Here is a 22176-nt window from a genome sequence, read left to right on the forward strand (position 1 = left end):
ACATTGGATGTGAGCGACGCCAACAGTAACTGCTTGATGATACAGGGGCCGTTCTTGCTGTACAGTGTACCCAGATCAAATTACATTTGGGCCATTTGGGTAGGGCTGTGATGCTCACCCCCACTTACGCTGTTTGATTCGGGCCATCAGGGCTGATATGTCTATATGAAACGCCGTACGCTTTGACATCGATGCGAGAATATATAGTACGATAGCTCTCAGATAAAGACTTGTAGATAATATTGAAATGGATCGCCCAACTGCCGAAAGACATTTGTGTACACCATTCATTCGGGGTATTTGTAAACCACAAGATTCATCTCTCATAAATCGATAGAATCATCGCTTTTAGATACGCCTTCTTTTTGTGGACACTTTTATTCGTAACTGCGTAACAGCCCGCAAATGGATGTATAGCTGGCCCAGTTCCTGAGAGCATAAGCGACCCCGCCAGCGAAGAAGCTCAGCTCATCCTGGCCAATTTGCACCTGGTCTCCTGCTAGTCTCTCCGAGAGCAGATGCTCGATCTTCTCCAGTAGTCTCTTATCGGGGCCTTCTGTGGCCTCCTCTGCTTGCTGTTGCGCTCTCTTCTTGTGGCTGAGCGTGGCCAATTCATCCAGCTCCTCTTGGACGATGATATTGCGGAATGTGCCGAGGACATGATTCAAGACATTGTCAAAATACATCCCTTGGGCGCTATCAGACTCCATATATGGAGATTGCGCGTTACCCTTTTTCAGATCGTCAAGTCGCTCGCGAAGACGAGCTTTGTACCGAGCATCAGAGATCCCGTTAATGCCATTGATATAGGCGACAAAAAGCCTTTTGTCCAAGTCCAGGATATCACTGGGATGCTCCTCGGGCCATTCTTTGATCGAATCGCTCATTTCATCATGTTCGGCCTGTTCGTTGCTGGGATCCATCCCAGTTTGAAATTGAAGGGTGCCAGATGCCCTCGCCATCTCCATTAATTCATGGCAAGTCATCTCAGAACGTGGCGTTTCGACCTCCTCCTCCTCCTCCTCTTGAGGTTCAGGCGCGTCAATATAGAGAACATCAGGAGCAAAACGAACCATAGACTCAGACTCGAATGAAATGAATGACCCATCGACAGATTCGTCATCGTCACTACAAGTTTCTGACATGGCGTCCGAAACATCAGAAGCCTCATCCCATATCGAGACTTCGTACATTTCATCATCGTCTTCATCCATTGCGTCGGATACACCGGCATAATCATATTCAGAATCATCGGTTCCATAACCAGATTCCGATTCCTCATCTTCTTCAATAGCAGCATATGGCCTCTTCAGAATAGGCTTCAAAAGTGGGCGCAAGCCAGCCTCCGAAGTCACTGGCAGACTAGCAGGGACTGGGTTGGATGAACTGCCAGAGAATTCATCGGAGGCATAACAACTGTCCTGAGACACGGAGATTTCGAGATTGGAGAATGTCGAAGAGAGTGACTCCCAGGACTTTTTGTTCATTGTATGAGTGGTCATCTTGCTGAGTTTAATCTTTGGTAATTTTGTTGAGCAAGCACCCTCAAGTTAGTTTGTTTCACGTCGTTGTAAAGAACCACACTCCACGTCCCTATAGTACGAAGTGTGGCAGATTTTATAGTTTATTGTTGTTCAGATGATTGTTATTGCTTTTCAAGTAATGGCTTCGAAGGCCTCCGATCAGTCGGTGGGTATCCATGGCGAAGCTCGGGCGTCAAGCGGCAGTATTCACTTAAGGGAGGCAAACGAGGACTCCCTCAACGAGGATAAACTTGGAAGCCATGGTGTAAGCACCTGATATAGTCTGATATTTTACTTCGAGAGTCCAGTGATGGTTAGATTGCAATGCGTACAGCTTTCGTTTGTCCGCTTGAGGTTGGAGGAAGGTTTCGGGTCGAAGTGTTGTCTGCGTAGCCAAAGAGATCTGATACCGAGGAATTCCTTGACTTGAGACATATAGTCTGTACTGTGTCTATGGAAGATAGATAGTGGCGAAGGTCGAGAATTAACTATTGGTGGCTCAGTGGCACCACAACGCGTTTCGGACTCCTTCGACTTCTGTAATGGCCCTGACGTCTTTGAGCGAGAGCAAAAAAGCAATCAGCTTGAGGCTGTTAATTCTGGAGAATATCGTTTGTTTGAAATCAGATCGATGGATAGGACCTGTCCTTATGAAGTCATGCCCACTTTGCGTGGGATGCCTGGTTGCAGCGCGGGGCGAGGGGTAACAGATCAAAGACACTACAACAATCTTGCTGGAAGGAGTGCCTGAAAATACAATAGAACTGACTCCTCACGTCAAGAGAAGAGCAAACACGATATATCAAAGAGACATAAGTAGCACAATAGAGGGTGTGCTTTGTGGAAGGAAGACAGGAGTTTCACTGCGCGACAACCTCTCAGCGGCTGCAAGGGAGTCAGATTTCCGGCATCAGCACCTGACCTTGTTGCCTCCCAATACAGTCATCTTCCTACGTACGAAATAGGTTTAGCGTGTAGTGGCGCTCGGGAAAACCAGGCGCTTGCTGACTAAATGCGGAGTAAGTTTCCTCCGTTAACCCGGGTCAATGGCCGCCTTTGTCTGCTGTTTTACTACTGATTACTCTCATCATCCATAGTCAATTCTAGGACTGTCCACCCTCGGGTATCATTCAAGAAATGTTTCTTATTATTATTACAAATGATTGAACAATTGATTACAGATTCCCCTATCAGCCTTTGGGCTACTATCATGGCTAAACAGCAGAGTATTGAAGGGTCGAGGCTAAGCCTTGAACAACCACATGGACTATAACATATGGCTCTCAGCGCCGTCTTTTGTCAATAATGGTGTTTTCCATCTTAGAATGGAAACAACCAGGCAGTGTTTCATGACATGGTTATGCTTCGTGTCAGAAAATAGCCTTGTCACTTTTTGCTGCGGCTTATTGCTGCTGTCTGACTTGGTCTGCGATGCGCCTCAGGAGGACCAGTTATCCATGGTCATTATTGACAACCATGCTGATGCTTTCTGTGTTTGATCCTTGACAAAAATGAAAAAAAAAAAAATATAGATGTCTCTACTCTTTTCACTAACATCAAATGCTTCTTTTGTCCGTTATTTTTGTCCACAGGATGGGCTTGAAGCATAGCCAGCGCCATATACAGGGATGCCCCTGTTCCCACATGGCTATGTGCACGGTGAAAAGCCTTGAGAACAAAGAGGTTGATTCGCAAAGAACGCGTTGACCACAGTCTCCATCTCACACTGCCCTACATTTCCTATATGGGGCAACCGCCAACCAGATATGTTGCCTCTCTCCAGAGAACTGGAAGTAACTCACCATAACACGCCATAATTTGTTCGAAAACCTCCTCCTTTTTTCAAGTCAATCATCATCTGCTGTGGTCCCAGGCGACTTCAATTTTGAATTGTGACCAAGAAATCTAATCCACGCTCTGAATGCGAGCAGTGTTGCTCAACTTTAGTGGATGTTCATTGCGTGTGTCGGGAATATAATTATAGAAACTTGAGCAAGAGGGCAATCCTCCTCCTGCAGATCCTTCCCGAATTGTTCCTCGGGCTAATAGGCAGTTCAGTGTCACGGTTTATCCTTTGTCTTCAAGGGCGAAGAGAATTCTCTCCAGCATTGTTGCTGGGGGCGCGCATTCTTCCCAGCCCCAGCATTCCAGGTGACCTATTCACAACAAGCTCATGAGCGGCTGTGCCTTGAAGCAATTGAACAATTGGTACTCCACAACTTCATTACAACATCGATTTCAGGGTGACAACCATGACAACCAAGAAAAGCCTCGAACAAGAAGACCATTGTAGATCTTTGCTACAGGCGCAAGTCATAAACTGACGCTGTGAGAGATATTAGAATGACGTTTACACTTTGAATGATGGAATTGACCGGATCGATACTGATAATGGCAATTCGCCATACTGGAGGCACTTGCTGTGGTTATTGAGCGGATCATACCGTATAACCCTAAGAAGCTCTGCAATGTCATCAAATCAACGGCTGTCAATTAGCTTCCGCAACTCTTTCCCATTGGTCAAGTTCGTTGGACCCTCAGAAGCTCCCTCATTCCGCCTGTGCTGGTGACTCGTCCTCCTCTGGTTCTGGCATAGGAAGGTTGCATTCCTGCGGGTGGCCAACTGGGACCCGAGCCCACTTCCGTCCAGAGAATGAAAGAGAGTAGCATACTCGGGCAGCCACTGCTTTTTCCAGGGTCCCTGATTGGTGAGTACACCATCTGGAGTTGTCTCCTTTGAATCATTCCCCTCTATCGATTGGGTCTGGGTGGGCCATATCGAGTCCCTCCCGAGCTCCTCAGTATACATTCCTTTCCCATCTTTAGAGCAGCTGGAATGTATGCAGAATCCTCGAGGCTGGCGGTCTTCGCGATAATTCAAATAGCGCCCTCTGTCTTTGTTTGTTTGCTTTGTCTTCTTTGCATCTTGTGCAGTGTTTTCTTTGATTGTCAATCTATCAAACCAATCCTACACTACATTCCATCCCCGTTACCAAACTCTTTCACCACTGGACGGAACACCGGCTTGATATCCGAACTCTTTTTGTACCAGACTTTTGTTCCCGCAGTTGTTCGGTGCCAATCATATCTGATCCGCTTGATAGCTATTGACGGTTCTTTTGGCAGCTCTCACATCATTGCCGCAAACGGAAAGAGGACGGCAGCCAAGATGTTCGCTCAACCATTCGATCATTCGTTGAATGATCTGTTCACTCAGTTCGTCGACATCGACTCTTCCAGTGTCGATGGCAACAAAGATGTTTCGTATCCTAGCGAATTCGATCAAATTTTCGCTCTTGACTCGTTGTCGAGTAATTGTGGCGATCATTCTCCTCTCATCTCCACCAAACCCACTCAGCAGTCACCGCAACCCTGGGCCAAAGACTACTGGTGTCTGTCGCAGGAGACAGTCCCATCTGCAGGTCAAGGAGCTTTTGCTTTTCAGGACACCGTTCATCCCTCCGCTGTCTCAAATCTAAGCTTCAACCTTGAAAATCCTCCAACTTCATGCCCTATCCCTGCAGTAGTAGCCTGCAGAACATCTTCCAGATCGCCGTCCACCCCTCCTGCAACACCCCGCCACAATCAGAAAGTAAGAAAGAGCGCTCTGAACACGCCGAAGTCTATCCGCCGGCAGAAACCTCATGATCCTCGTTTGCCGTGCAAGAAGACCCTCTCTCCGAGCTTGATACGCTCCTCTCAGTTGCAAACTGGCGGAATGGTGTATCCGGAAGCTTGGGCTCGGGGACTGCAGAACTTCAACATCCGTAGCTCGGATGAACATTTGCCGCTATCACCACCGCCCTCGGACATACTTGTGCAGCATGAGAACATCCCTACCGATAATGTTGTCGCTCACATGAGCCATTCGGCTGATCCCGCAGAGATGCCACATCATTACGATTCTAGCATCTTCAACCCGTCCCCTGCAATTTCCATGTCTTCTCCATCAGTTTGTGTGCTAGGACGGCAGCAGCAGGGCTATTTGAATCAATCGCATTCCGCCTTGACCACCTCAAGCCCCCCTTCAGCAGATGATATCTTTTCATCCCCGCATTCCTCCGATCCTCAGTCCCTGTCCTCATGGCCTTCGGAATCCCTTGGGAGTTCCGCACTGTCTTTTACACCTGAACTCCAGAACCATGATGCGCAAGCCTGGTGGCCTGCCATGCCTTCCCGGGTCGCACCGGCGCAAACTTCATATCAACACATGGTTGCCTCTCCGGCTCCACAACAACCAATTCAAAATACCAACACCCAGCACGATCTGATGCAAGGGGGCCTGATGATCCAATTCGATCCCTCTGCTTTTGATGTGTCGACCTCGGCGGATTCATCATTCCAGCCAACAACCATGGCCACCGCTCCTTTGCCACAGAAGAGCCAGCCAGCCTATATTAATACTCCGGTCACCCCTCGGAAGTTTCCGAACCCCTCTGTCTATGCCACACCTCAAATCACAAACTCGTCCCGATCACCGTCTCTGTCCCCAAGACGTGGTGGGTCTCCATCAAACCGAGCCAACTTTGGCAATGGATGCATCATGACGACTCCTCAGCGCCGCAATGGCCGGAAGTTGTCATCTCAGTCAATGACACCACCCAAACCAGTCAAAGGGCCTAGCTCAACGACTTCCAAATCAGGACCCAGCAAGTCGCTGACCGTGTCCTTTGTCAACTTCACCCCTAGCGACAGCAAGAAAATTCTGACAGGAGTTGCTCCAAGTGGGAGCTCTAAGACGAAGGCGAGACGCGAACAGGAAGCTCGCGATCGACGCCGTAAGCTGAGCGAGGCTGCGATCAATGCCGTGCGGAACGCCGGCGGAGACGTCGAAGCACTCGAGGCTGTTCTATGTTAATTCTCCTTTCTGTACGCGTAATATCTCGTTCTATCTTTTTTTTTTTTACCCTATACCTATTTGTTTGTGGCGATGGTCGTTTTGGCGCTTGTTATCTGGTTTGGTTTCAAAAAGCATAGACTTTTCAGCACCGGTACACACCTACTAATCATGAAATATATCATTATACTTAATCATGAAAAGATCAGGATTCCAATCTCAAATTTCTTTGGTTCTGGTAGAGAGCCTTATCTCCCTCCAGCCTCACTGACTCGAGTTGTCTCGGGTATAGCGTATGACCCCTTATCAGCAGCATCGGAAGTGGTCTGAATAGAAATATCTCTATTCAGAAATATCTCAATTAATACTATACACATGAAACGCAAGGGGTTCAAAGCGTCATTTTGTACAGGGTGAAGCAAATTCACACGAATATGTAACCGGGTAGCGCATCTAGGAATCGTCCAAATAGATCTCAAGTAATGCGCACAGAAGTTCCAGCTACCGGCTCGAGAATGAGGTGGCATATCCAAATACCTCCTCCAGACAACGTTCTGGAGAAATTGTTTCAAGCCCATCATCGAACCATGCGACAACCGCAATCCGCATCCGACCATCCTCATCTCCGAGAAGAAGAAGACGGCGTCCAGGACTCAGGCTGCCAGCCCTCACTATTCGCACTCCGCGCTTTCGCCCAAGGATCTTCCTTGGCTGGCGGAACACCATCGCGCTTTTGCTCTACCGCCCCCGTCCCCGAAACGGCGTTGTGTGTCGTTTGGTTCTGCTTCTGGTGTGCTGTCTCCTTCGGCGGGTTTATTGTCGCATCGCTTGTGTTTGTCGCGGGGGCCGGCTGCTGGGTTTGCGGTTTATCGAGGTAGGAGGGTTTGCTTGCCCATCGCTCATCGGCTAGTTGGGCGAGGCGCTTGATCTGGATCTGGCGGATGATATCCTGCTGCTGTTCTTCGATCGAAGGGGGTTTGGCTCGGAGGTGGCGGAGCCATTGGTGCCATTGGGCTGATGGTGTGGAAGTCAGCTCACTGCGTTTATGCAAGACGGGCTATTACCTAGCATCGGCGCGAGGGAGATCGGTGGGACTCACGGGTTATTTTCACATCCGCATAGTGGGTTTTGGAGTTGTACTTGACTATCCGTCGGTACCGTGAGGCATTTAATGAGTCTTTGAATTCCCAGTATGTGTTTCCGGATAAGTCGGTGCCTGCGATGAGAGTGTTAGAGACCTGTAGTCTGCGTTTGGGTGGTACTTGGAAGAGCTACCGACGAGGAAGGATCTTCGCCACGGCAATCGGAGGCTTTTCCACTTGAACCACAGGCTGTTTACCGGACTCATCGGGGCTGAAAGACTATAAGCAGACTGAATTGGAAGAAGTACTAGTCACGGTCTGGTGATTGTGTGGCTGTGTGGCTGCTGCGTTGGGAGCATCGGCACGATTATTGACGGCGATAATAATAATTTATGCGAAAAACGTCATCGGCGGCGTAATCAATATTACGAATGCCCGTATTGATCTGTTTTGGTCCGACAACCACATTCCTCGCTCTCCCTCCACTCTCTCGCCAAGGGGGAATTCCTTCGCTCTCCATCTCTCCGCTCTGTTTATCTTCAACTCTCTTTCCATCCTTCCAATTTTGTGTACAGAGGATCACCTCTCAATTGGCTTCAACATACCCCTGAACAAGCAGCTTCTAGAACCTCCCCCCTATCAGGCAACCCCTTGTGGACCACCACATAGTTCGTCCGCGGTCCAGTCGGGCAGCATAAACAGGGGATAGTCACTGCCTACGATCCTCCCTTGCTTACTCGACCTAATATCTGCGGTTTAAAATTCTCCTCTCGCATGCGACCAGAGGCACATTGATTTCAATTCAACCCAGCATGGCGTCCGTTACGTCTCTAGATAAGGACTTGCGCAATCTGCGCCTATCCCGCTATACCCCGCAGGCAGCCGCAGAGGTCCGCGAATGGATTGAAGAGACGCTTCATGAGAGGCTTCCAGCAGGTGATCTTCTGGATGCGCTCAAAGATGGCGTTGCTCTCTGCAGGTTAGTTTAAAGACAGAAGAGGTTTTTTCCCCTTGGTATAGTCGCTAATTGTCTTATCTTCTAGGCTGGTCAATCTCGCCGTGTCCCCTGGCGTCAAGTACAAACAGTCCTCCATGCCATTCGTACAGATGGAGAACATCTCCCATTTCCTGCGCGCGTGTCAGATACCACCTCTCAGTCTACCACCACATGATGTCTTCTTGACGGTCGATCTCTACGAGTCCAAGGACCCGGCGCAGGTGTTACAGTGTCTGATGGCTTTCAGCAGAAGAGCGAATGCTCTTCAGCCCACCAAGTTCCTTCGTACAATCGGTGTGCAGAGCAAGGGCGGGACTTTGAGTCCGCATTTGACTGGCTCAAGCCAATCGGCCACCACCCCCAGGAAGTCTCGTGGACTGAGCAACGTGAGCGACAGGTCGGGAACCTCCAGCCCAGCCAAGTCTCCAGCCGCTGTGAGCAGTTGGAGCAAAAAATCGGACGAGCATGCCACAATGCCGGCGTGGAATATCCATCAGTACGGGTATATGGGAGGTGCCAGTCAGGGGAACCAGGGAGTAGCGTTTGGTGCTCGTCGACAGATCACGACCCCGTCGCCGCTTGTCCCTTCATTGGAAGAGAAAGAGAGACGCCGACGCGAGGAGGAGGAACGGCAGCGTACTGAGAAAGAGGAATCTGAACGTCTCCGGCAGCAAGAGCGGGAAGCGGAGGAGGCACATGCCAAAGCGGAGGAGGAGCGCAGGTGGGAGGAGGAAACGGCTCGCCTGAAGGAAGTCGAGCGGCGGCGATTGGATGAAGAGCGCCAGCAGTGGGACGAACAACAGCGAAAGTGGGAAGAAGAGGAGCGAAAGCGCCAGCAAGATGAGAAAGAGGCGGAGGAGAAATTGGACAATGACAGACAGCGGCGACGAGAAGGAGCCGATGCCCTCTTGACGGGGCAATTCCTCAGTCAATATCAAGCTAAACTCTCTGACGAGACCAGAGAAAGCCAGCGCATCAAGCAGCTCGAGCGGGAGTTGGAACTCGCCAAGGAAAGGGAGTTCCAGTATCAGCGCGAGCGTCAAGATGTCCAAGAAAAACAAACGCCGAAGCCCCGCAGCCCTCGCCCCGTTCCTGTGCCTCCCAAGCCAAGCTATGATCTTTCGTCGCTCGAGCAGGAACGCCGAATGCTCCGCACCGAATGGCAGAAGCATCAGCCCCACGACGAGACTGCTGAATCTTCCAGCTCGCCGCCGCCAATACCTCCTCGTGCCCTCCCAGAGCCAACGCAATCAGCGGCCGGGGCAGCCCCTCCGACCCCATCACGGCCTCTGCCCGATCCAGCGACATACACGACCAAGTCCCAGGCCCAGAACAGTCGCGTCGACCGCTTTCTCGCATCCAACCGACCCCCTGTCGCACCCAAGCCCGCCACCCATCGCCCACAGGACTATACAACCACCGCAGAAGTTGATGAGGAGAATAGCCGCCGGATAGCCGCGCAGCAGAAAACACGCGCGGGCGGATGGGCATCCAAGTCCCTCTTGGAGCGCGAGATGGAACGTGAGCGCGAGCGTCAGCGCGAGTGGGAGGAGAGTCAGAAACAGACGCGCGACGCCGCCGCGAAGGGTCTCTCGGACTCCAAACTCGGTGTCGGGCCGGGTCAGGGTGCCTGGGATGTTCACCAATATGGATTCATGGGTGGTGACAACCAGAACCGTGGTGGTCCCGGGCTGGGCGTAGGAGGTGCGCGACGGCAGATCATTGGGCCTCGTCCTCCGCGATAGAAGCGGGCATATATGAGAGATCCTACCTGGTCATACTCTGGTATGGAGGCGCTTGGAGTTCGTTTGAGACCCGCAATCTGGCATCGAGATAGGCAATTCAACATCAACGTGCACTCGGTTATCTGTACATAGGCTATTTGAGTTTTAGATATCACCTTCTATTTGGCAAACAGGCGCAATCAAGATAGTTTCTTGCTAATCCAATATACTCATGACTTGATATGCATGGGAATCAGCTCTAGTGTGATGCTTCTAGTATCACGTGTTTGATGACTTGATAGTTGATCCACAAAGGAGTATTCAACTTTGATGTTCGGAGATTAACCTTGGGGGCTATAGTATTGCTAGGCAATGAATAACAGCTTGACGACCATGCAGAGACCAGGTGGTGCATTTTCATAGACATGTTCATCATGATCTCTGTTATGTGGATGTCACTTGACTCGATCCCCGTCAACTCCAGGTCTCCACCCATCTCAGACATCGACATCAGCTAATTCATCCCATGCTTCCATTCCGATTAATCCCACGGGTCTCATTTTCATCTGCCCCAATGGTTGCCTCTCTTGAGAATTATGCGCTTCGGCAACGGCGATTCGCACCTCTCAATCCAGCCCTCTCGCATTCCTCTCAGGCACCGCGGCTGAAGGGAATCGTGTTTGATGTGGACGGAACATTATGGTACGATTTCCGAATCCGCGCACATAAACATATATCCAAACGATACAATGAAGCAATTTCTACACTGGCCTATCGGACATGCTAAATCGCAAATAGCCTCCCCCAGAATTACATGTTTGCCGAAATGCGGTAGATACCCCTCGCGAAACTACCCATCTCTAGCAGGAATCCCCGACTAACTATCTCCAGAGCTGCATTGGGAATCGACAAGAAAGTCGATATCCTGCATCATATCCGGCAGCTTCCTACGCATGAGGAACGCACCGCCGCAGCCGAGAAGGTCAAAGCCGTCGAGCGCGAGGCCATGAAGCACCAGCAGCCTCAGCCGGGTCTCGTGGACCTCATGGACTACCTCCAGTCCCGTGGCTTGTACAGAGCGCTCTGTACGCGCAACTTCGAGTGTGTCTTGTCGTCGCCGTTCTGAGCCGGGATCATATGACTGATTGAGTCTGTCACACACACACACAGGGCTCCCGTAATGCATCTCCTCCAGAACCATCTTCCAGCCCATGTCTTCCTGCCCATCATCACGCGGGAAACACCCGGTCTGCTTCCCAAGCCTGACCCCGCAGGCATCCTGCATATTGCGCGGGAATGGGGGCTCGACAACCGTGCCGAAAATATGATTATGGTAGGTCGACTTCGTCTTTGGGAATCCTTTCTCCTTTGCTTTTCTCTTTTTTTTTTTTCTATATCACGGAACTGACCCGCTGCCCAGGTCGGCGACAGCCTTGATGACATGACGGCCGGTCATACCGCAGGCGCCGCGACTGTGTTACTTCTCAATGAGCACAATATGCATCTCAAAGACCATGCTCATACGGACCTCTGCATCGACCGACTAGATGACTTGATTGACATTCTAGAGAACGGTTTCGTTGGTCACCAGGGCAGTGATAAACCCCCAACCACTGAAGAGGAGGGATAACCCATTGGAATGAGATATAGAGATATACGATCTACTATTGCGCTATGGAATGCGCCATAATCGGAGACTGCGGCAGATACCTAGATCTTCTTAATGCAACCATCAAATCATAGAGATGTTGCAAGGTTCATACATGATTCATTTGGGCTGATCTCCAGTACATTCTGACAGGTACCATTCCCAGATACTGCCTCTCATAAATATAATTTTCTGTCCATGAATCGACCAAAGGATCAGATCCTTCTACTCTAAAAAAACAGCCGTATATCATGCAACAAGGATATTTAAGCATGTCCGCTCATACAATGACCTGCAAGGCAACCAGGCACCTGCACTTTGGTCGGTATCATAACACAATCTGTCCATTCACAAGCGACCCTTATCCCAGGCCTTCTTCGCGGCACTAGGCATCGGCCGATACATGTCCCCGTTGGAACCTCCACCGCCCCCTCGTCTATTCCCGCCGCCGCCGCGCCCGCCCCTACCACGGCCCCCGCCGTTTCCGCCCCCTCTTCCAGAACGGGATGGTTCCGGTCGATTTCGGGGAGGTGAGCGCGGAGGGGGCTGGCGGCGATCATTGGCTCTGCCGCGGATGGGGCGGCCATTGGGGTTGGGAGACATGGAGCGCTGGCGGTGGTTAGGTCCGGCGTAGTCCTGACGATCCCGGTAGTTGTATGATTGATTGTGGCGGGTATCGCGGTCTGATGGACGCGAGCCTGAGCCTGCAGGTGCCAGATTCTTGCCACGTCCGATGCCGTTGCCGATTCGGATGTTGCCGCGGTTGCGGTTGATGGGAGGGCGAGCGCGGTCTGTCCTAGACATCATGTCCTCGCTGTCTGAGGATGGGGAGCGGCGGTCTGCACGGCCGCGGATCTGGAGACCGGTTTGGCCTCTCATCGGTGCCGGGGGGCCCTTTCTGGCGCCGACTACCGAGTTGATGTTGGTTACCATGTTCGGATCGATGCTTCTGAGGGTGAAAGAGGAGGAGATCATGGATCGCGAGAGGGAGGGGCAGTCGCCGACTAGGTGGCGGTTACTGGTGCAATGCGAGCAGGATATCGAGACCAGTACGGGTCCGGGTGAGGAATCCGGGCGAGGAAGCTTCCACATGAAATCGCATTGGAGCTCGAGATGGTCCGCTGATCCGCATAAATCACAGGGAATCTCGGTTGCGGAGCCTTTGAGCAGCGAGGGGCACTGCTCTTCATCGTGTCCGCGCTCGCGGCATCTTTGGCATCTCCTCCAGGAGGGACAGAAGATGCTCTGGTGCTGGTTCCAGGCACCGCAATGAACACACTGTGTCTAGTTAGCGTCTTTTTGATGAACTTGGGGTTTTTAGAGCTTTATGGCAAAGATATTTTGCAAAAAACGCACCTCCTTTAAGGGACAGACTGCTGCAAGATGTCCCTCTTTAAAGCACTCCGTGCATGAAATCGGCGCTTGGAGATTGATATCATTAATGTCGCGATCATAGAACAAGCACCTGGCCTGAACTTCCATATCGTTGCGATCGAGATCGGCAAGTGTAGTAGGGGCGATAGAATATTTTTGGGAGAAGAGCCGATGCGATTGTTCCTTCGATTCCGATGAAGAGTCGCCTGTGGCTGGTTTCGATGCGGAGCCATTCATATGCGCAACTTGCGTCGCAGGGGACAAGGCCCCGTTTTCATCACCCTGGGAGCCAACATTGAGCAGAATGGAATCATCGGCCTCGGAGTCCAATGATACAGAATCATCAGAATCCCCAGACTGATCCACTTCACTAGACTCTGCTGACACCTCGTCCTCCTCGTCAACCTCCCCCTCTTCCATATCGTCCTCAGCTTTATCTTGTAGAACTGCCTGTTCACCACCGCCGCTGGATACAGAGTCACTCCGACTGCGCCAGAACTTGTCGTTGACAGCATTGAACTGAGCCGTCTGCTTGCTCTCGCCAGTTTTATCCGCTCGTCTACCCAGCGACGTGCGAATTCCACTCTTGCTCCCTTTGTTCCAGTTCACGGCTGGTGCTTGAGGATCCATCCGAGCAGAATTCTGCCTCTCGGTATCAGACGCATCGGATTTCCCATCGCTGTCGCTGTCGCTCTCAGACGAGTCGGACCCAGAACTGGACGTGCGGTCTAGGTCCACCTCTAACGATGTTGCGCTGAAGGTGGCTCCCTGAGGAACGAAATCTCGCACATCCCGATCGGCAGGCTTGCCATTTCTCCGCCGTCTCTTTCTCGGATTCGGGTTTGAGTCTGTGGAGTTGTGGCGCGACGAGCTGTTCGAACCGGGTATGCGGGGGCGTGAGACACCCACTGAAGCGGTGCGGGAATCGTTTTCGTTTTCTGATTCAGCCATACTGTGGCATCGAGGATCCAAACGTTGCCAGGGGGTAATTGTGATCATAGAAAGTGGTTGGCGCTGTTGATGCCGTGAAGCTGTTCGACCGAGAAATTTCACGGAGACCAACAAAGACCTAAAGCGCAGTTTGTCGGGGAGCGAGACTGGAGATTCTACTGAACAGAGACAGATATGAGAGATAGATGATATTGTGTAGATCATCGTAGTTAAACTCTACAGTATACTCAATTCTTTGCATCATGTGTATAGAATGTGGATTCAGACTTTCTGTGCATATTCTATCTACTATCCACTGTGCTGGGACTGCAGGTGAATGTGGCCTCATGTATAGCGACAGACTATCTATATCTAGATAGACTCCAGGGGGGGGGAGGATAAAAATAACATCCAAAAAAAGACAGATTCTTCTCTATCAAACTAATTGTCTTGCCTGCACTATAATCGACTTCTCTTAGTCTGGCCTCGTCTGGGCCCTTTTCGGTTGGCGTGCAGACTCCATAGTCCATCATCCTCTCTGGCTTCATCTCGTCTTCCTCCTTATCCTCCTCCTCTTTCTTGCTTCTTCCTCCTGCTTTCCGCCGGCCTTCTTCCTCTTTTTGCCCCTCGACTCTTGACTTGAACTACAGGCTTTCTGCTGCTTACATCAACCCCTTTGTCACTCACTGCGTCAATCTTCTATATTTTTTTTCTGCCATTCCTTGTATTTCTTCACTTTTGGACGTGTCTCGCCTTGTCCTCAGCCGCTTGTTCGCCAGTCGTCGAGTTACTGTCTGCTGACTCCCCCGTGATCGATCATTCTGTCGATCCTCTTGTGAGATCTCGAGGTCGGGGTTACTTGCGTGCTTCTGCTTGCTTTGCATCATTATTATTTCTTAGTGGACAGGAGATTATCCTAGAAGGACAAGAGGTCAAGACTTGTCTTCATTGGTGAATTCGGACCTTCCGTCTTCCTTCCGTCGTCCAGCTTGTCTCACAACACCATTCTCGACTTCGTCCTCGTTCGTTCTGACAACACCGCCAAAGTGTCTTCCCTACTCATCCCCCGTGCCATTTCCTTCCCCCCGGAAGTCGACACTGGTCCGCGCCGGTTGTCTCCGGACACAAATATGTCCCAATCCAAGGCCGGTAGGAGGAGGAGGTCGAGCAGTATCATCTACCAGGAGCCGGCGGAATCCATCGAGCACACCAGCGATCAGGCTGCCTTGCCCAATCTGAATGCGAACTGGGTTAATGCCAAGGGTGAGTGGGTGGTTGAGCAGCGATGCATGAATACCGAGAGCTTAGATCCGTTTATTTGGTTCTGGAAGGCTAACATTCGTTTCCTGCGACTAGGTGCCTGGACAATCCATTTCGTTCTCATCATCGCCTTGAAGATCTTCTACGATATCATTCCCGGCGTCTCGCAGGAGACATCATGGACGCTCACGAACATCAGCTACATGTTTGGCTCCTTCCTGATGTTCCACTGGGTGCGGGGTATTCCATTTGAATTCAACGCGGGTGCCTACGATAATCTCAACATGTGGGAGCAAATCGACAATGGAGATCAGTACACGCCGACGAAGAAGTTCCTGCTCTGTGTCCCCATCTGTCTCTTTCTCCTCAGCACGCACTACACGCACTACGACTTGACGTATTTCACCATCAATTTCTTGGCCACGTTGGCTGTTGTTATTCCAAAATTACCATTCGTACGTTAGTCCCTTTTTCTTTCTTCAATCGCCGTGACTCTTTGCTGATCTAGGTCATAGTCGCACCGTCTACGGATAGGTCTCTTCTCCGACATGCCGGACGAGTCGACATAGTATTTCCTTTCGCACACTACTACCACTTTGGCGTCTCAGTGTTTCCTTTCGTTTATTTGCGAGCATATTATCGCTTGTTATACCGCTTCACCTACCTCGCTTCATCTACGGGGTCGACTGCTCTCTTCTCATCAACGCTTCGGGTTGCCGCACCTTTCTCGGATATCGAGTCATGAATGTTCGTGGCGTGGGTCGGGGTAATCCCGAGAATAGTCTGGATTGCGTGTGGATGGGCCTAGGAGGAGGATGGCGAATATCGGGCGGCCTTGATGTCCTTGGCCTATCCATCGCATACATGTCTACATACCACCAGTTCATCATTAACCTGCGTTCTGTTAGTTTGACTTGGCGTGGTCTGGGCAAATGTGCAGTAGACCTGGACCTCCAGCCATGCACCACATCGGCCTGGAAGGACAACAATCCAATCGCTGCTCTAGTTATTTGGAACGGATAGAATACCTAATAGAATTACTATTTTGTTACAATAGTGGCATGTCGCTGCCTAGTCCTTCGCAACAATGTGTCTTGGCTTCTGAGTTCTGGACCTCTTAGTCCCCATTGCATGGGGCTATCATGTGATATCTGTTAATATTGATCCGAACCAACCTCACGTTAGTTGTGAGGTTGCCTGTTGAATATCCAGTTAAATCAGACTCGAAGAGAAACAAATAGAAGGCAAAAGGGAAAACAAAAGATAAGGACAAGGGCTCTCGTAAGACATCCTGAAGGTGAAACCTCCTCAGCGGAAAATAGCCGGTGTGAGACGATCCTGAGGCTGCAATATAGATAGATGCCTATAGGATCAGTTCGACACCACACGTGCAACAGGCCACTCGGGATGGTACTGCATCCAGTATGGGCTCAGGAGCTTGTCTGGTCGACCGATCGACACTGTACTTTGCTCATATCTTGCTAGGGTTTATCTCTGTCCGATGCCCATTTGTTGATGCGCGATAGTGTGGGTTTTTGATAGAAGTGGCTCTGATATATATCTAACAATTAACGGATTGGATGTAAGATGGTTTGTCACCATCTCACGTGTGAAAATAATAGCTACGGCGTAGATTATTGTCTAGCAATATTGAGACAAGATACAGAGCAAAAAAACAAAAAAAAAAGAATAAGGAGAGGATGAAAGGTAGACAACTACAGGTTAATGAATGTAGATAGCAAAGTGATATCAAAAACAAATAAATCAAGTTCCGGTCGCCATATGGCGCCGCTGGGAATCGAACCCAGGTCGAGACGGAGCTGTGGGGAGCCACAACGTCGCATGATAACCACTACACTACGGCACCTTGATTTGATTCGAGATGCGTTTTATATTCACTTATAAACCAAAACTAGAATATCACCGCATATCGATAAGCATCGCGCTTCACGCCTGCGCGCGCTGCCAAATCACTTTGCAGTATGCTCGAGGTAGAATTGTTTCGCCATCAACCATCACCATAGGAACTTTATGGCAATGGCGAAAACAGAGGAACCTTTATCCCCTCTCTATCGCCCCGTCAAACCCATCCCGTATGAACTCGTCCAACACTGTAGCATATTCCTTGAAGAGAAGCTATGTTGGTATACCCCTCTCGTCCCTCAGTATCTATCTCTGACATTCTCGCCGCATCACAGACACACAGGCCCTCAACCTTCTACTGAACATACTGTCCCCCGGTGCTGTATCTTCTACCCCAATCTATGTTCCATCCCCTCAGCTGCTCGCAGTCGCAGCGACATTTCTCGTACACCCCTCAACCACAACTCGAGCCAGGACAGCAGAGGAGGAGGAAGCGCCCAACGCGGCACTGCGACTGCTGCGACTCACCAATACGCTTGTCGGCCCCACGTCTGCCAAGCTTACCGTTGCATTCTCATTCACACACTTCGAGTCCTCGCGGCAGGGCCGACGGCGGCACGTGGAAGCCGAAGGGAGCGCGCACGGCGAGGTCTCGCCTGATGATACGAAGCCATTGAACATCGACCTCGGCCAGTCGGCATCCGTATGGTCTCGCGCGGAAGATTTCTGGCACGTCGTAGGATGGGCGTTTAACTGCTCCATCCTGCACCCGGAGCGGTGGGCGAGATGGCAGATTTGGCTGGAATTTATGTGCGAGGTTCTTGAGGACGACTGGAATGAGCGGGAACGACAAAGCGCAAGCGCTGCGGACGACATGGAGTGCCGGCGCATTTTACAAGGTAGCTTGATTTCGCGGTATATTGTCGATGGGAGCGCTGGGCACGGGCGAAATCGAAGGATCCTGAGAGCCATCTTCGCGGACGGCGGCTCGGCTGCCGTCAACGAATTTCGCGAGGTGTTTCACAAGGAGCTGAAGCAGCTCAAGCGCGAAACCAATGACAATGTGAAAAAGCGGGAGGTTGAGGTCAATATCGACGAAGGCCAATACGGCGACTATCTGTCCAAGGGCGAGGACGAGTCCGACGCAACCGATTCCCCAGTGACGGCAACGGCGACGGCGAAACGCCCAACCAGACAGTCCAAGCGCACCAGGCGAGCCAACACTCGCTCGACCAACGCAAAAGACACCGCCACTTTGGCTCCCGACACCGCGATGACGGATTCTCCCAGCGCAGTGCAGGCCCATGTCGGCGTCTCTCTGCTGGGCGGACTCCAATCGCTCGCCCTCCGCCAACGCCTCCTACACCTCCTCTCCGCCGTCGCCAAAGCCTCCCCAGACGCCTTCACCACCCTTGATGAGCTCTATCATCTCTTTGTCGAGAATATCCGCCACCTCCCGCTCCCCATCTTCCAAGCCTTCGTCAGCCCCTTCGTGCTCCCGCACTTCTCTGCCGCCGCGCAGACCACCCTCTGCGAGTTTCTGCTGTTTCGTATGCGCGAGACCGCCGCCCCGGAGACAGACGAAGAGTACCTTGACCAAACCAAGTTGGAAACGTGCTTCCTGCCTTACGCGGCCAGCACGCCCAGCATCGTCGATAACGCCAAGATCTCCATCACGCTCGAGGCGCTGCTCCTTCTCCTCGCTGAAAGCGACATGCTGACCGTCACGCCGGCGCTGAAAGAGGCCGTGCAGCTGGGGATCATGGCGCGCGCGGAAAAGGCACAGATCGAGACGCGGAAGAACCACAGTAGCCGGAAGATGGAGGATGTAGAATGGTGTTGGCTGCTAGAGAGTGGGGAGCGGTTGATGTTCTTGGTCGATGAACTACTGGTGCATAAGAGTGGCGAGGCGGGAGTAGCTGCGGATTAACTGCACGGGACTTGTCGATGGCCTTTTAGCTGTACTGTGCTTGTGCTATTTATGATACCCCTGCTTGCGTTGTTGATGTGGATACATATAATGAAGAAGGGTTTCCAGGCACACCATCCCAAGGATAGATATTGAATCAACATCGCACACCTGAGGCAACCCCGACCTAGCCAGCACTCACTAGACTCATGGTCTGCGAGACGCCTTGGGCTCCTAACATTCTACCCTGTTCGTTCTATCCAGCGGAGGCTGGTTGCTCTTTCCTTCGTATACACAGCACTGTGTTTCCACCTACATATATACGGCGGGAAGTCAACGTCGCCATGGTGTCCCCCATCTCGATTTTGATTTCTCCAGACACTCCTGCCGACCTGATAGTCCGCGTTTCACTGCTTCACCAGCCTGGAAGTCTGTTTCACGCGGTTATACAGTTCTATGAGCATTCGCATTCATCATGTCAGAAGACCCGCAAAATTCATTCGAGAAGCATGACTCTATCACAATCACCCTGGGGCAAGCCCTGTCCTTAGCCGGGACACTACTAGCGCTGAAGATACTGCATGCCGTGGCGCTGGTCTTTTGCACTGGGCCCGAAAATGCAGTCCAGAGAGCCATCCAACGCACAGAGCAGCGCGCCATCACCATCCTCGTATCAGTCGTGCCGGATGCTCTGTATCAGGCCGCTCTCAAAGGGAGGGCAGCCTCCACCGAGGCCCTGTTCACACTCACGGATTCAAACTGCCAATCTCTGGGACGAACAAATACCGGAGAGACTCAGACAACCGAAAAGGCATCATCACACGCAAACAGTCCGCTGCTGCAAGTCTCCTCCAGTATCTCGCCGGCGATCCGAATGTTTCAATGTCTTTCCGACCGTGGGATGGATCTTTTCAGCACGAATTCGGGAAGTGGCGTCGATTCGCTGATCCCTGCAGCCGGCAGTGAATCGGTCTACTCTGCGAGAACGATGAGAAGAAGCACTTCGGCGAGCAAAGTATATTCGCGCTCATCGAGTATTAAGCAGGCTATGATGGTCTCAGCGGCGCAGTATGCTAAGATCGCATCTGAGAGACCACGCTTTAGCACGGCCAGTCGACCAGCATCGATGGAATCCATGGATCAGCGCCATCTTTCTCCAATGCTGGAGAGCTCACAGCTGGGCCACTCTTTGCTTGAAATGGAGACATTGGAAGCAACACGCTCGGTGGAGAGCTTCCCAGGAAAGTTTCCTATGAGTGATGGACCAGCACCGCATCATATGGGAGGCCGGGGGACAACTTCCGTGAGGCCATTCTCCGACTGTAATTGAGAGGGGGAGGGCTATTGGTAATTGGCTTTTATTCTAGTTGCTTCTATCAATTTGGATCATTCATGGGAATAAGGGTCATTCATCATTAGCTCGTTATCCAGAATCAGTACAAATTTCGCACGCATGCAATGGCAGTCAAAAAATGAAACCAGACCGTCTTCATGGACACTCTTCCTGATGTATAGCATGATCCAAATACCCCATTGCCCGTACGTAGATCTTTGCACTCTCCAAGACTCGCTTCTTACTGTTCCCATGGGTATCCCAGCCGACAAAGGCCCCATGCACATCATCGAACTCGGTGTGCTTGACAGCCTTCCAAATATTGTAAACCTCATCCGGCGGCAGGGGGATCTATGTATAACCGTCAGTTAGCCACGCCACAACAACCAAAACCCCCAAGGAGACAGAGTCAAGGGAAAAAAAAAAAAAAAAAAAAAATTGAACAAACCATATTCGGATACGACCACATAAACGTAAACGACACCGTCCCCGGCACCCGATCCTTATGATACACACCACTCGGCACCACGCCAATCGAATCCGCCACGAGCAACTTCCGCAACGACCGGAACCACAGCACCGCGCTGCCGGGGAAATGGCCCCCCGTCTTCACGGCGACTAGATCTCGCCCACCCTCGCGGTCCGCGCCCTCGTTGGGCCGACTGCCGCCGTCGACGTCCACGTCGGCGTCCGCATCCGCATCCGCCTCGGCTTTGATCTTGGCCTTCTCCAACGACAGCGGAACGACCAGCTCCCTCCCGCGCCAGAAAACGTGTCTCTCGCTCGGGCGCAGCACCCACGCGCTGTCCTCCGCGGCGATGTACACGGGGCACGCGAAGGTGTCCGCCCAGAGGGCGTTTGCGCCGAAGAAGTGCGGGTGCGAGATGACGATGGCGGCGAGGCCGCCGAGCTCGTTGATGCGGGCGACCGTGGCGGCGTCGAGGTAGGTGAGGCAGTCCCAGAGGATGTTGCCGTGCGGGGTGCGGCAGAGGAAGGCGCGCTGGCCGATGCCGATCTTTGGGGAGGTGTGGACGGTGAAGAGGGCGGAGGGGTGGGCTGGGTCTGGGAGGATGTCGGTGTGGTAGGTTTTGCTGGCTTGGAGCGTGCGCAAGGTTGTCCAGGATTGACTGTTGTTTTGTTAGTGGTTGGTTGGTTTATATTGGGGATCGGGTAATACATACCCTGTTGCAGGGAGGTATTGGCGTGGATCGTCGCAGATCTTGCAGGAGGAGGGTGCAGTGGTGGTGTCGTGTTGGGTTCCGCAAGTGGAACAGATGATGAGGTCCAGAGGATCGACCATCTTTGTTTCTGTTTATGCTGGGTCTTGGTGATGATTCTGATGATGGAGAGGTTGAAGTTGGGTTGTTGGAGATGTTCGGATTATTATTATATACTACTGAGGGGATGATGTAGCTCCTCGTGTCTTACCCCACATCTGCGATGCAATGTCGCCACAAAGATGCCCAATACAGAGAACAAAATCAAGCAGAGATTCATTGATTCTTTTATGTCCAGTATGCGAGTGGTCGGGTAGTACATGTATCACAAGCATCATCGTATGGCTGCCAGACTAGACTGGCCTGCAAAAGAAGATAAAACAACAGCAGGGAATCACTAGGAAACAATCAGAACAGATGTACATGCAATGCCATCAAGACAAGCCGGTCAATATTTCAACCCCCCCCCCCCCAAAACC

General features: G+C 51.5%; 10 protein-coding genes and 1 non-coding gene across 11 annotated transcripts, besides 1 other annotated feature; 6 read left to right on the top strand and 5 right to left on the bottom strand.

Annotated features, from left to right (window-relative positions):
* Positions 1-377: 377 nt before the first annotated feature.
* On the bottom strand, positions 378-1502 carry ACLA_052190 (uncharacterized protein; the record flags this gene model as incomplete). Its single annotated transcript, XM_001272172.1, has 1 exon — positions 378-1502. The coding sequence occupies one exon, from the start codon at positions 1500-1502 to the stop codon at positions 378-380; it is 1125 nt and encodes a 374-aa protein (XP_001272173.1).
* Positions 1503-4692: 3190 nt separating this feature from the next.
* Positions 4693-6381, top strand: wetA (developmental regulatory protein WetA; the record flags this gene model as incomplete). The annotated part of the gene is made up of 1 exon (XM_001272173.1): positions 4693-6381. The coding sequence occupies one exon, from the start codon at positions 4693-4695 to the stop codon at positions 6379-6381; it is 1689 nt and encodes a 562-aa protein (XP_001272174.1).
* A 598-nt stretch (positions 6382-6979) lies between these two features.
* ACLA_052210 (uncharacterized protein) lies at positions 6980-7708 on the bottom strand (the record flags this gene model as incomplete). The annotated part of the gene is made up of 3 exons (XM_001272174.1): positions 6980-7374; positions 7460-7576; positions 7636-7708. 3 exons carry the CDS (start codon positions 7706-7708, stop codon positions 6980-6982), a joined length of 585 nt encoding a protein of 194 aa, XP_001272175.1.
* Positions 7709-8254: 546 nt separating this feature from the next.
* Positions 8255-10184, top strand: ACLA_052220 (calponin homology domain protein; the record flags this gene model as incomplete). The annotated part of the gene is made up of 2 exons (XM_001272175.1): positions 8255-8421; positions 8486-10184. The coding sequence occupies 2 exons, from the start codon at positions 8255-8257 to the stop codon at positions 10182-10184; spliced, it is 1866 nt and encodes a 621-aa protein (XP_001272176.1).
* Positions 10185-10737: 553 nt separating this feature from the next.
* On the top strand, positions 10738-11793 carry ACLA_052230 (putative haloacid dehalogenase-like hydrolase; the record flags this gene model as incomplete). The annotated part of the gene is made up of 5 exons (XM_001272176.1): positions 10738-10865; positions 10962-10994; positions 11055-11264; positions 11334-11496; positions 11584-11793. The coding sequence occupies 5 exons, from the start codon at positions 10738-10740 to the stop codon at positions 11791-11793; spliced, it is 744 nt and encodes a 247-aa protein (XP_001272177.1).
* Positions 11794-12159: 366 nt separating this feature from the next.
* ACLA_052240 (zinc knuckle domain protein) lies at positions 12160-14136 on the bottom strand (the record flags this gene model as incomplete). The annotated part of the gene is made up of 2 exons (XM_001272177.1): positions 12160-13089; positions 13168-14136. The coding sequence occupies 2 exons, from the start codon at positions 14134-14136 to the stop codon at positions 12160-12162; spliced, it is 1899 nt and encodes a 632-aa protein (XP_001272178.1).
* A 1109-nt stretch (positions 14137-15245) lies between these two features.
* On the top strand, positions 15246-15944 carry ACLA_052250 (ORMDL family protein; the record flags this gene model as incomplete). The annotated part of the gene is made up of 2 exons (XM_001272178.1): positions 15246-15830; positions 15891-15944. 2 exons carry the CDS (start codon positions 15246-15248, stop codon positions 15942-15944), a joined length of 639 nt encoding a protein of 212 aa, XP_001272179.1.
* Positions 15945-17158: 1214 nt separating this feature from the next.
* Positions 17159-17242, bottom strand: ACLA_052260. The gene has a single exon. It is a non-coding gene; the product is annotated as a tRNA-His (tRNA).
* Positions 17243-17412: 170 nt separating this feature from the next.
* Positions 17413-19168, top strand: ACLA_052270 (uncharacterized protein; the record flags this gene model as incomplete). Its single annotated transcript, XM_001272179.1, has 2 exons — positions 17413-17515; positions 17574-19168. The coding sequence occupies 2 exons, from the start codon at positions 17413-17415 to the stop codon at positions 19166-19168; spliced, it is 1698 nt and encodes a 565-aa protein (XP_001272180.1).
* A 454-nt stretch (positions 19169-19622) lies between these two features.
* Positions 19623-20477, top strand: ACLA_052280 (uncharacterized protein; the record flags this gene model as incomplete). Its single annotated transcript, XM_001272180.1, has 1 exon — positions 19623-20477. One exon carries the CDS (start codon positions 19623-19625, stop codon positions 20475-20477), a length of 855 nt encoding a protein of 284 aa, XP_001272181.1.
* A 159-nt stretch (positions 20478-20636) lies between these two features.
* Positions 20637-21780, bottom strand: ACLA_052290 (putative metallo-beta-lactamase domain protein; the record flags this gene model as incomplete). Its single annotated transcript, XM_001272181.1, has 4 exons — positions 20637-20831; positions 20929-21142; positions 21215-21607; positions 21662-21780. The coding sequence occupies 4 exons, from the start codon at positions 21778-21780 to the stop codon at positions 20637-20639; spliced, it is 921 nt and encodes a 306-aa protein (XP_001272182.1).
* Positions 20897-20918: a microsatellite.
* Positions 21781-22176: the final 396 nt, after the last annotated feature.

Source organism: Aspergillus clavatus, genomic scaffold (genome assembly GCF_000002715.2).
Source record: "Aspergillus clavatus NRRL 1 1099423829800 genomic scaffold, whole genome shotgun sequence".
NCBI classification, from domain to species: Eukaryota; Fungi; Ascomycota; class Eurotiomycetes; order Eurotiales; family Aspergillaceae; genus Aspergillus; species Aspergillus clavatus.